This window comes from Accipiter gentilis, chromosome 13, assembly GCF_929443795.1.
Source record: "Accipiter gentilis chromosome 13, bAccGen1.1, whole genome shotgun sequence".
NCBI classification, from domain to species: domain Eukaryota; kingdom Metazoa; phylum Chordata; class Aves; order Accipitriformes; family Accipitridae; genus Astur; species Astur gentilis.
The window spans coordinates 4,763,847-4,775,867 of NC_064892.1; the positions used below are offsets into that span (position 1 = coordinate 4,763,847).

The 12,021-nt window shown below is 39.0% G+C and overlaps 1 protein-coding gene and 1 long non-coding RNA gene across 2 annotated transcripts in view; both read right to left on the bottom strand.

Annotated features, from left to right (window-relative positions):
- Positions 1–2,552: 2,552 nt before the first annotated feature.
- Positions 2,553–4,478, bottom strand: LOC126045266 (uncharacterized). Its single transcript, XR_007508030.1, has 2 exons — positions 3,986–4,478; positions 2,553–3,893 (listed from the first exon to the last, which is right to left on the bottom strand). It is a non-coding gene; the product is annotated as an uncharacterized LOC126045266 (long non-coding RNA).
- Positions 4,479–6,896: 2,418 nt separating this feature from the next.
- The window catches only part of TM9SF2 (transmembrane 9 superfamily member 2), a 29,268-nt gene continuing 24,143 nt past the window's right edge, over positions 6,897–12,021 (bottom strand). The window contains exons 16-17 of the mRNA XM_049816085.1: positions 11,619–11,790; positions 6,897–7,574 (exon numbers count right to left, since the gene is read on the bottom strand). Coding sequence (XP_049672042.1) covers positions 7,507–7,574; positions 11,619–11,790 — 240 coding nt within the window. The 3' untranslated portion in view covers positions 6,897–7,506. The remainder of the gene's footprint in view (positions 7,575–11,618; positions 11,791–12,021) is intronic.

The following is a 12,021-nucleotide window of genomic DNA, read 5'->3' on the forward strand; positions in this document are numbered from 1 at the left end:
GATTTGCATCAGCTGTGGTCATAAATGACCTACTGCTACCTGCAGGACCTCCCCAACTGTCTGGTGACTTGAGAGAAAAGGATCATACCATTGCTCCCAAAGGTCTTTAGTTGAAATCAGCTGGTTAAAGTAGGAGATATTGGCCAACCTAGTGTGTTTGAAATGAAATGGGTTCGGGGTGGTCTCATGAGCATTTCAGCCTGCAGATCTAACAGGAATATAGTCTCTGATGTACCATGTTTGGGAGTGATGCCCCCCGGCCTGGCCTCACAGGACACAGCCACTACTGGGAGAGGACCCAGATTTCAGACTCCAGATAAAGCAACAACCATTTTACCAATTTAACAAATCGTTAAATATCTCGGAGGGAGAATATTTACCAATATACCTGTCGGACTAAAAAACTGGATCGGCAGACCTGTTTTTCTCCCTGTGCTAATAATCCAACTGACTATAAAGGAAACTCAGCTAACAAACTCACAGAATAAGCTCACAGCCCAGTTATGCTTGACAAAAATACTCTTGACAAGGAGGTGTAATTCATTGTTTAGAAGCACTGAAATGTATTGTGTAACTGTTATTCTCTGGCATTCACCCCAGAGGAGTAGCTGTGCTGCTTATCCAGCTACTGCTGAAGGTGTAGCCAATCCACTGTAGATATAGAAGGACTGAACGTAAGACATGAAAAATTTTGTCAAATTTTGGAACATGTTTATATCACGCAGGAATTCCCTACATATATGTCACGTGACCTTGGTACTCCCTATTTATATTTTTAGTTTCACTTTCCTAATTTCAATCCATTCAAATAACTCTGTCTCAGACCTTGTTTTTCCCTTCAAAAACCCACTGCCATATGGAGGAAACATTAAAATTATTGGATCCAAAGTAAAAACAAAAGCAGCTTAGTGTTAGCACAAGAGGCTTAAATCGAGACAATTAAACCTCAGTTAAACTGAAAGTAAAAATTACAAATAATTTTGGCCAGTAGATGTATATCATCCATAGTGAAAGCACACAGTCTTCAAAAAAAGACCATCATCTTCAGAAATACTGAAATCAACTTCCAAGAGAAATCGTGCGCCAAGCGTACAAGAACAATCTCTAGCAGCAGTATTTTCGAGAAGAGGCTGCCTTCCAGAGTTTCACCTGGGAAACGTGCACTGCTACGCAACCAAGTGATTTTCTTTGACTACCATTTTGTGAAGGTCATGTGGTGTTTTCAGTACGGACGGGACCCAGGATAATCCTTCTGCAGCCCACCTTTCCTCTTCTGTTTGTTATTTTCATGCTGTGATTTATATTTCCTGCTGCTGTGAGGGACAGCTACTATGACAGCCATCCGTATATCTCCCAGATAACGATGGTTGGCCTGATTAACCACTGTGGTGTTGGGATTTAGGGGTAGCCTTTAGTTGCTCGGTTTTTAACAGAATAGTTGAAAGTGAGACTGCTACATTGGTGGCCATAATATGAATTCAACCTCTTCCAGGTGTAAAAATCTTGTCAGTGTTCACCTACAGGAGTAAACGTGGACCCTCAAAAATGCCAAATTTTTGAAATTTAATTGGTAATGTTACCAATTGGATGACACCAATCTGTGATCCTTTACTACAGACTTCCATGCTGCTTCCCGAAGACCCCTAGGTGTTAATTATTAACACCGACCCACAGGTTCTAACTAAAATTTTGGCAGGCAGCTCTGGGAATTTCTGTGACAATGTGCAACAACAAACACGGAGGGGAAAAAAAAATGACAAAAATCCCCCCAAACTGCTCTCAGGGCAGGCAGCGAGATGATGGAGCAAATTGCCCAAATTTATAATGAAAGGGGTGGGTTATAATTATTATTCTCTAATTTGTTAGCTCTATCCAACCGCTTTTACCCCTGCTGTGGATATTGCCGCTGCTGGCAAGAAGCGGTGGCAAGAACCTGCTTCTTCCTATGCCTCCGCTCATCAATGCGCAGCTACTGCCTTGAAGCCGTGTTAAAAAATAAAAGGAAGAAATACGCGTTTGCGCCCACACAAATAAACGTGAAGGGCTGGAACACATCCATACCAAACTGAGCCCTCTGGCTTGCGCTACGTGTGGGAAGCCTGGCCTCTCCCAAATGTTCTCTGTTGCTGCCATTGTGCCCAAGGAGGGGCTGAAAGAGAGGGAAGGCCAAAAGGGTCCTGAAAGTCTGAAACATTACCAGATCGCAGCCTTACAGAAGAGCAGAGCTTGGTAGGGCTGAGGGCATTATCTCGGGCTCTTTACGGTCTTCAAGGATCTGTAACTCAAGGCGGCAACAGTGCAGTGTAACAGTGTGCCTGGGACTGGAGGGACTGGAGGGTCAGCACCACACAGTGGTCTTGCCCACGTTGGGTTAAGACAGTACTTTTCTTCTTATACTCTGTCCCATCTTTTTGATCCCATTAACAAGAACAAACTTTAACATCAGCTGCTGCATCATGCCTTTCCAGAAAGGCATAATTCCTTGATATTCTTGATAAGTTTACCAAAACGCAACAAAAACATGCAATAAATCCTTTGCACCAATAAAACGATTTTAATACAGTTTAAACTTTGCATCATCTTAAGTTTTGAAATTACCCCAGTTCCTTTTCCCTTTTGTTCCAGCAACCCAGATTTTCCTTTGGAGCTTAAATGCAGTAAATGGAGCTCTTTTATTGACTCCTGTAAACTTTCTAAGAACATATTTATTTGTTCTTCCATGAACTTCTTTCGGTGTGACTGGCCCTGACTTGGATGGATTTCTGCCATATACCATATATGAACTAGTAGTGTTGCAGCTTTCTCTACATCTGCTCAGGCTGTGAGATTCAAAGTTGATTAACAGTGCAAGAGGGTGTATTTGTCTTTGCCATCATCTATTTGCAGCCCTAGAACTCTCTTAATATTTTTCATGTGCTTTCTGTTTCCCATTTATCCCCTTTATCTTTGGCAGTGTTTCCACTGCGGACTCCGAGGCTACAATTTTCCTTTCCCGGTCCTGCACAGACTGTCTCTGTCTGTAGGGGTTCCTGCTGGGTATTTGGTTTGTTTGGACACTGTGCACTAGGACTCCTCTTACAGAAGCGTATTTCTGCATCAAATTACATGGGAGAGGGCTTGCTCACGTTATTTTACCAGCAACCCTCTGAAGTGTCAGGGATGAGTGGGACAGGAGATGGTGTCCTGTCCAACAAAACATCGAGATTGCAAGTTCTGTCCCATTCTGTGCAGCAAGGGTCTTCACAAACCTCAGTCGGTAAAAGCTGTTTCGAAAGACAAATAGACATATTAACCCCCAAAATAATCCAGTGGTCAAGAAAATCTCTGGGGATTTAGAGTCACTTTCCTAATCTGCCTAAATTTGTCTGCCCATTTTGCTCTCTTCAGAAATTCTGTTCTGGATCTAGGATGTCTCTTCCAGCAAAAACCCCCACTTGAAACTGGTAACAGACTGACAGAAAAAGACTTGGGTTTAATCAACCAGCATTTTCCTGGTATTTTAATCAACTCTTTGTTTGGGCTTTTCCCCCCTGGGTCTGAATATTGTCCTTCCTGAAGGGAAGGAAGCCTCCTTCTTCCCCTCTGCGATTTTTGTCCAGAGTTACTACGGTCACCCTGCTTTCTGGGATAAACAGTAAATTTCAGGCCACCCGCTGCTTCCCTTTGCCTTGCCCTCCACCTGCCTCAGGGCTGCGCTGATCCGACATCATGCAGCAGGAGAACATGCGTAATTGTGTGATTTAGCTCTGTTGCTGTCACCGTGGCCTGGAGACAGCAGGAAAAGGGCGACAGAACAAAGCATCCATTTCTTCTCAGCTGTCTGCTAGCCTTGCTGCAATGGGCCGAGACGAGCTGTTTGCAGGGGAAGAGTGGTTACGATTCCCTGTAAGAACCTGCAGAAAAAAGTAGGAAACAGATTTGACCTTCTGATTGCTCCTTTCTGTAGCTCCTAAGCAAGGCTGGGGAAGAAATGTCACTACCCTACCCCTTCTTGTCTCCTCAGGCCATGAAGGGAGGGAACGGGTCTCCCCACCAGCCCACCGACTTCCTCGGCAATATCCCAGAGCGACTCATTCCTAGGGCACACCGCAGGCAGGAGCAGAACATGTCCCACCCGGCTTCACCGTTCTCCAGCGAGCGAGAAACTTGCTCGTCTTCAGCAACGCCGAGGGGATGCAGAGGCTGGACCGTGTACGTGTGTGTCTGCCCTTGAGAGGTCACTGCATGCACTACTGCTTCCTCGCAGTTTATTTTATGATTTTGCACACCTTGACGGAATAGCTAGTTGTGAACAAATCAAAAGATAGTCATGGAACGTTGGGAAAAATATCAGGAAGAATGTTTTCTCTACGTTAGTTATTTCTTCAAAATAGAGAAGAAAATTAAAATAAATCTACTGTCTTCTTGACTTGATATGATTGAAACCCCCCCCCCCAAAACCAAAACAAACCCAACAACCAACCAAAAAAAACCCCCAAACCCCAACCCACAAAAGCCCCACAACAAGCCAAAGTAAATCTTGCACGAGCAGCAGCAAAACAATGCTTGTTTTTGAGCTCATATGGAGCTGGGACATGACATTCAGCCCATCTCACAGCCCAGGTTGGCCAGCCTTTCAGGACACTCTGTGGGGCCCCCTCTAAAACCCCCTTTTTTTACCCAACTTAGAAAAACTGCTTTAAGGTATCAGAGTGGGTACCCGAGTAAGAATAATTCATCCTTATAAAGCAAGGCTGTCCATCTGAAATACAGTTTGTTCTAAAGGACCCTTGCTAGCTGTGTGCCCATACTAGACGTGTTTTTAGCATCTTCACTGAAATTATTTGTGTAATTACTGTTATTGTTCTTTGCCTTGATTTTTGGCTGCCTACGTCCAGAAACTTTGAAATGAGCATGCATATTTAAAGATATATCAAGGATAAGCCCCTCCAGTAAAGTACTTTGGTAAAACCTTCCTATCATCCCCTTAACTCTGCTCCTGCACTTTATAAGCTCATATGTACTGTGGCCAGCAGGTGATGCTAAAATACCTCTGAGGGAAGGAAGAATTTAAACTGCATTTGCATTGAAAATGCTGGAATCCCGTGAAGAAACAAGAATGTGCCATCACCCAAACGTGACAGGTTTCATTTGTAATCGTCTGGCATATCTGATTTACAAGCAGTTAACTACTCTCATCTCATCAACAGCGAGTTCCACATGTTTCAAAAATAAGAAGAAACTGCATGATGGCAGCTATAAAATAATCAACCGATAAATTAAGTCTCTCAGTGGTCCCTGAAGATTTGTGCTTTAGTCTGAAGCGTCATACACTTGTGTACACACTTGTGCCCAAAGTCAATATATGAGGTAATAGGAGAAATATTTCAGGAGTCAGATTTATGGAGATATACAAATAAGCAGATCACTATTAACTGTCTGGCATAATGAGAAACAGCGGGATACTGAGACTAAAAAAAAAAAAGAAATTAGAAGTGAATTGTAGGGAACAGTATATCTGGGAGAAGACTAGAATATCTCTGCACAAGTAATCTTCTTTCCTTTAAAAAAATACTTAGTTGTGATGTGCTCTTGGAGCTGGAGATACAGCTGCCCCCAGAAATGGAGCTGTTGTCCAAACTGGTAAGGCACAGAAAGAGGATGGCACGTAACTTCATGGCATAAAGTCATAGTCACATGTGTCGCACACCAGCTAAGCTTATCAAAGTTCTAGCTCACAAATCCAACACTGCAGTAACATTCATTTTAAAAAAAAGTTCAGGACAATGTTTTATCTACCATCAAATACAAAATTTCTACCAGCTGTTAAGGATTTACCATACTTCCGTTACGAGATTACATGCAACTTATTCCTTACCTGTGAAAGTCAAGAGGTCTATCAGCTGAGTGACAATAATTCAAGTTGCACTACAGCTCACTGCATTAGTAAAGAACAAACGCTTACCACACTCACCCTTTTCCTGTTTTGAACATAAAACATGGAAGATTTATCTGAAATCAGCATTTCACGACACATCTGAACAGAGCTGTGGTTGGGGATAGGCAGAGCATGAGGGCGGTGTGGTTCATCTGGGAGGGCTTGTGGAGCACAGCAATGGAGGAAATGTGACCTGAAGCCTTTTTACATGCCAACTTTTAGGAGGTTAATAATGACAAGTTACCTTAACCAAAGATAATTTTATTGGGTTCAATATTCAAGCATCATTAGGTTAAGGTCTTTTAGAAAAGTAAACCAGTAAGAATCAAAAACCCCAACCTTATGAATGGCAATTGGTACATGAGGTTTAATTTTAAATAAAATTTTATCAGGCTTGTGAAAACATGCCAAAAGCCAAATTATGCTACGAGTCTAAAATTACCAAACAAGATATGAACAAAATACTCCATTTTCAAAAAAAACAAATATAGGTTTAATGCTAATCGTCCAAAATTGACATTAGTCTCTTAGTATAAGGCAAAAATAGTAATTTTCTTTTATTTTTTAACCTACAATAAGTACAATCAGCAGTACTTGCTGTATAGAATATGCATCATTGAGATCTTTCAAAAGCAAGATCAGCAGAGAATGCTGACTCATGCGTTGTAAGATCTTCTCAACATATTGACAATTCCATAGCAATCTCTGAAAACGTATCTGGGCTAAGGAAGGACTGGATTAATGCTGCCAAGTGGTTTTGTTAAATGTGTGCATAATTTAATTTTCATGCACTACAAGCACATTTCTGGGTTATAGCCATGTAGCACAAATAACATTTCTTGCAGATCTAAGGGTGTGTCATTATACATAAAACCATAGAAAAGACCATAAAATACTCTATGCAATCTTTAAGCATCCGTCTTCAATATAATTGTATTTACATATTTTATGAACTTATAATATGTAATAAGCCACTGAAGACATTTTTACAATATTTATTAGATTATGAATTTATAAATTCAAGGACTCAGAGGCACATAGTTTAAAAGGCCAAGAACACCGAAACTAATGAAGTCACAGAAATCAGAATATTTATGGACGTAACATCAGTAAAAAATAAAAATCACATCCAAACTAAAAGCAACACTTCTTAAGAGTCATCCTTCAAAGTTAGCATAATAAAAAGTTCTCATTTCCCTCAAAGAAAAATAATTCATCCCACCTACCAAGCTAGAAAAACCTATTTACAGTTGTACTTTGATCAGAAGTATCATTAAGTTGTGTAATATAGCCACTTCTACTCTGCCATTAGAATTTAACATTTCTCTTAAAGTATAATTGTATTTACAAATGCATAAATATTGTAACTCCGATCTTCATTAAGATCTGAATGAAAACAGGTCATTAAGTCACAATACAAACGTGTTAGTGGAAAAAAGTGTTTGGGGCAGCTGCATATTCAGTATCATTCTCAAAGAATAGAAAGCCAATACTTCTGATAAAGCTCAAGTTCATCAACCAGACCAGGTCTTTAAGTTACGTTAATGAAGATTAAACCTCTTCTGTGTTAATTCTTTACATCGGTTTCTTCAGTCAACTTTCACCACACTGTATATCTTGGTTACAAACCAAAAGCATGCAAAGAATCCAATTGTCCCTAAAAAAACAAACAAAAAACCCAGTTACACATTAGGAAAACTGACACAGGAGACAAATTTCTATCTGTAGTCCATAAATCAGGACATACATATATGCAATCTGCTATCTTTAATCTTCAGCAGACAGTACCTGGTCTTTATAGGCATCAACCACTATATAAAGTATCTCATTATTTTCATAATCGTAGAGCTGATCACATGGAAGACTCTTGTGTTAAGATATTTCTGTGTTATTTCTCTTCCTACGTATTTGTGCTGTGTTGTTTCATTATTCCCCAGTCCAACTCCTTCACATTGCTCCATTTCACCCTTCTTCAGTGACTAGTCCCACACTTTACATGATCTGCTCAGCTGGTCAGAATGTTGTTGTTATATTTATCAAATCAATTAGATTGACAGCATCAAATGGAGTTCCCATTTCTCAGTTGTACTTTAAGGTCTTGGAAAATTATAGCACTACCTTTATTTCTGCATAAATCAAGTTAATACAAGTTTTGAACCATAGCGTAGTTACTACGCAACTTGTACTTCCTATTGAAAACATGCATTACATACCTTAAAAAGAAACACTTCTGAAATGCTTAAGGCAGTCAAAAGGTATAAACAAACTTGAACTGAAATTTAAGTATGAATACTGTTTCCCTGATAACTTATAAGCCTTTTAGCTAAAGAAAAATAGCTCCGCCCCTTCTCTTTGTGAAACTCCAAGAGAAGTTTTTAACAAAAATATTCTTTTGAATGCAAAGTAGTTAATACAGTTGGGTTTTGTTAATCTAACAGTATCACTTCAAAGTGCAGCCTCAATTAGAAAGATGATGGACTCAACAGCAGCTCAGAACACTTATTACGGGAACCTTCATTTCCTACAAAAACTAGGACAGGAAAAGAGTTCCGAAAATTTCCGATTTTTGCCTGAGTACGTCTTCTAAAATCATAGCCTTAACTTACGCAAGAGCCAAGTAAGTTCTTTAAAGAAAAAAAAAAAAAAAAGCACCTTTATTTTAGATCTGATAAGAGGTACCACAAAAGTTGTGTGCTAACTCATTCACGATACAAGCTTGGAAGGAACCATGAATGATATTACGGTAATTTTTTTTTAATTTTTTTTTCCCTTCACGCTTGCTAAACTACTGATGTTTAACCGACTCATTTACTATGATACGTAGTTGTGGTCCCAGCTGTGAATCAAAGATTTGTCATGTAGCTCCCGGTATTTTGCCTGCTGAGTCTGATCAATGACCTGGAATGCAGTATGGATGCAAGTGCCTGAAGCATGTGTTACACTGACATAGCAGCAGGGCACCGTCAAAACCCTTCCTGATACTGACGATTTTTAACAGATGAGTAAGCAGCAGCAGAATAGTTTTGATACAACAATTACAATTTTTTCTTTTTAGCTTCTTTATCATCGTGACACAGAGAGTCAGTTGCCTTTAGGAGCAGTTTTTGCTAAATTGCTAATATGTTTTTTCATTTAAGAAACTGGAGAAGAACTGCCTGTCCCTTTACCCTGCCTCTGTTTCTGTAAAACCTCATCTCAAAGCACTTCAGTAAATCTCAGAGAACTGAGCATACCTGCCTTTGAATGCTTATCAACCTAAATAGACAAAACTACTCTTAAATCTTATTCCCTCAAATTAAAGGATAATTTGCACTTAATCTTGTGGGAATTAAGATAAAAAAAAAAAATCATTAAGCATACGATGTTTCAAAGTCCTAACAGTTTAGTTAACTTCACATGTATTTTCCTCCCCTAATCTCAATATAGAAACTGAAAATTTCAAAAAACAAAAGCATACAAACTCCAAGAGCTTAGTTCAAGTTGCACAGTAGCCTCTCCACTGTCCCAATTCCATACAAGTGACTACCACAGAAAGCATCTGAAGGGGTCTGAGGGTAAACCACACCTCTTCTTTGCCTGCTTGTGAACCTGCCCTGAAAAGGTCTCCCTAAATTTGCTGGCAGGCACTGCACAGCCCATTGGTCAATTGAAAGTGAACGTGTGAGCAAAGGTAAATGGTGATGCACTGGACACATCTTAATGCCTCTAGACAATGTCATGTGACATGACCGACTTGAAAGAATAAGGGCAAAAGATGGAAATTATATAAGTACCTTAGGTGCAGAAAGGCAGCTAAGCCAAGTCTCAGCCAAGAAAATTTACTGTAAATCCCCTTTATTGTAAATGTGTGCACTCCAGAATTGCTGCATGCATCCAAAGTAAACAGAGTGAACAAAGGAGACAGGATAAACACAATTCTGGTTTTGGCCAAAACTGTTTTACTATTAAAGGCAGACATGCTGAACATCTGTTGGAAAAACTAGTGAAACTAAATTAATTGACCTTACACTTATGTAAGGCCTAATTATTTTTTCATGCTACTCTAAGTTTGCACCACATTTAATTTGTCTACATACAGCAGTACACATTCATTTTTAGTTGAACAACCATGCATTCTTAAATTCTTTAGTTCAATGAGACTGTTAGTAAACCCAGATCAGAAGTAAAGGTTAAGAGAAAGGCAGGGTGAAAAATAAGGCAGAGAGAAAAAGGGAGGCAGAATCTCTGATCTACACATTCAGAATGGCTAACCAGTACACAAAGTATACATAAAAGTAGAGATGATGTGTAACTTACAAAATATCCACAAGCAATGCCAAAACACGTTAGACTGAATTAAAAAGAAGGATGGAAGATAAAACTAACCACTTTTGGAACACAGCTTGATCACTTTTCAAAGAGATTATATAACATACTTAAGTTCCATTCCCTCCTTTTAACAGGCAATGACCCAAGAAACTCCTTGCACGCTCTTGCTCCTGTTCATAATCTGCATTCAGTTGTGGTGCACAAACTGCTTCAATACTTCCTAAGCTGAAGTGGCAATGTCCTTGAAATTAATATTTGGTTACACTTAAAATGAACAGCATTCTTAAATGTCAGGTTTTTCCCCATGAGTTTTTTTTTTTGTTCTCCTATGTTAAGTGAAAATGAAAAATCTACTTATGGTGAGATCTGTATTAAAAGCTCTGATAACAAGCCATTTGTGTTCTAGGAAGCCTCAAAATATAGCTGGTATAGCTGTATACATAAATACATATCAAAGCCTTAGGAATCATTAAACTTCATCATAAACATGGAGCTTAAAACTATTTAAAGCACCAATCAGTTCAAAATAGTTTCAAAAATATTGCTCTGTAAAGTCCACAAAGACGGATTACATTCAGCTGGAACGGAATTTAGTCTTTTTAAAATTTTTGAGGAGTTGGCAGTTGCTGCCTTCCTGCATAAGAGTTTGAAAGGAGACTTCTTGCATTTTCACTACCATTCTTCCTCCCTAAACAAGGGATGTGTGTGTCTAACTGAAGATTCCTTATTAGTACTGAAGATGACAAAGGAAGATTTTATGACCTCATCTCATTTACTGAAGAGGCAATTGAAATGCAGCACCTGAGAGCTGCTTTTCCAAAAGCTCACAATAAAAGTGACAAGGTTCTGACAAGACTGCATCAAAAACAGTGAAGAAATTCTGTCTGCTTGCCATGCCACTTCAATGAAATTGGGAAAGAAGGCAAATGAAAAGAAGAAAAAAAAAAAAAGTATTATCTGCCAACTTGTAGTCCTCTCTCTTCCTTCCTCCTATTCCACAAAAGCTGCAATTTCTTCCTTAATTGACACTGTAACTGTATACTTGATTGTGTGATTTGAAGTGTGTTTCTCCAAAAACAACTAATTTAAAAACCTGAGTTTCTCACATGACTAACATAGGAATGAAATCTGGAGTAGTATTTATCACATTTAAAGGTGTCATATTTGAAGACCTAATTGTAGGCCACACCTGAAACTAGCAGTAGTTTTGCCTCATCCTCACTTAATCTCTCACTAAAATTTGTGATCAGAGTTGCAAAATGCTACACAACTACCTGGAAAAAAAATCAAAGACATATCTTGACACAGAACTATGAGTTTGTATAAGTTTTGCCGAGGATCCTACTGTGCAAAGCTAAACTCAAAATTTAAAATTAAGGTTCAATATACTTACCTGTGAAAAGGAAGAAGATCAAAACCATTATCATAGTATAACCAAAATATAAAATGGTGCTAGCTGTTCCAGTGATTTGCAGCTTAGAAAAAAAATAATGTATTGCATATATTAGGAAATAAACTGCAGTGAAACCGCTAGTGAGAAATGAACGCCACTGCCAGTGATAGTCCTAGAAGGGGTGTGGGGGGAAAAAAAACAAACAACCATGAGTAATATTTCATACACCTCTAACGCACTGACCCTATTACTAAATGCAGAGCTACTTTTTCTATTATCACTTTATCCAAAAGTGAGTTTTTATAGTTTTTATCTACAGGAAAAAACCCTATATATAACCAACACTGCTTTAACTACACCATCCACAATTAGAGATAAGACACCTAAATATCAATATCAAATA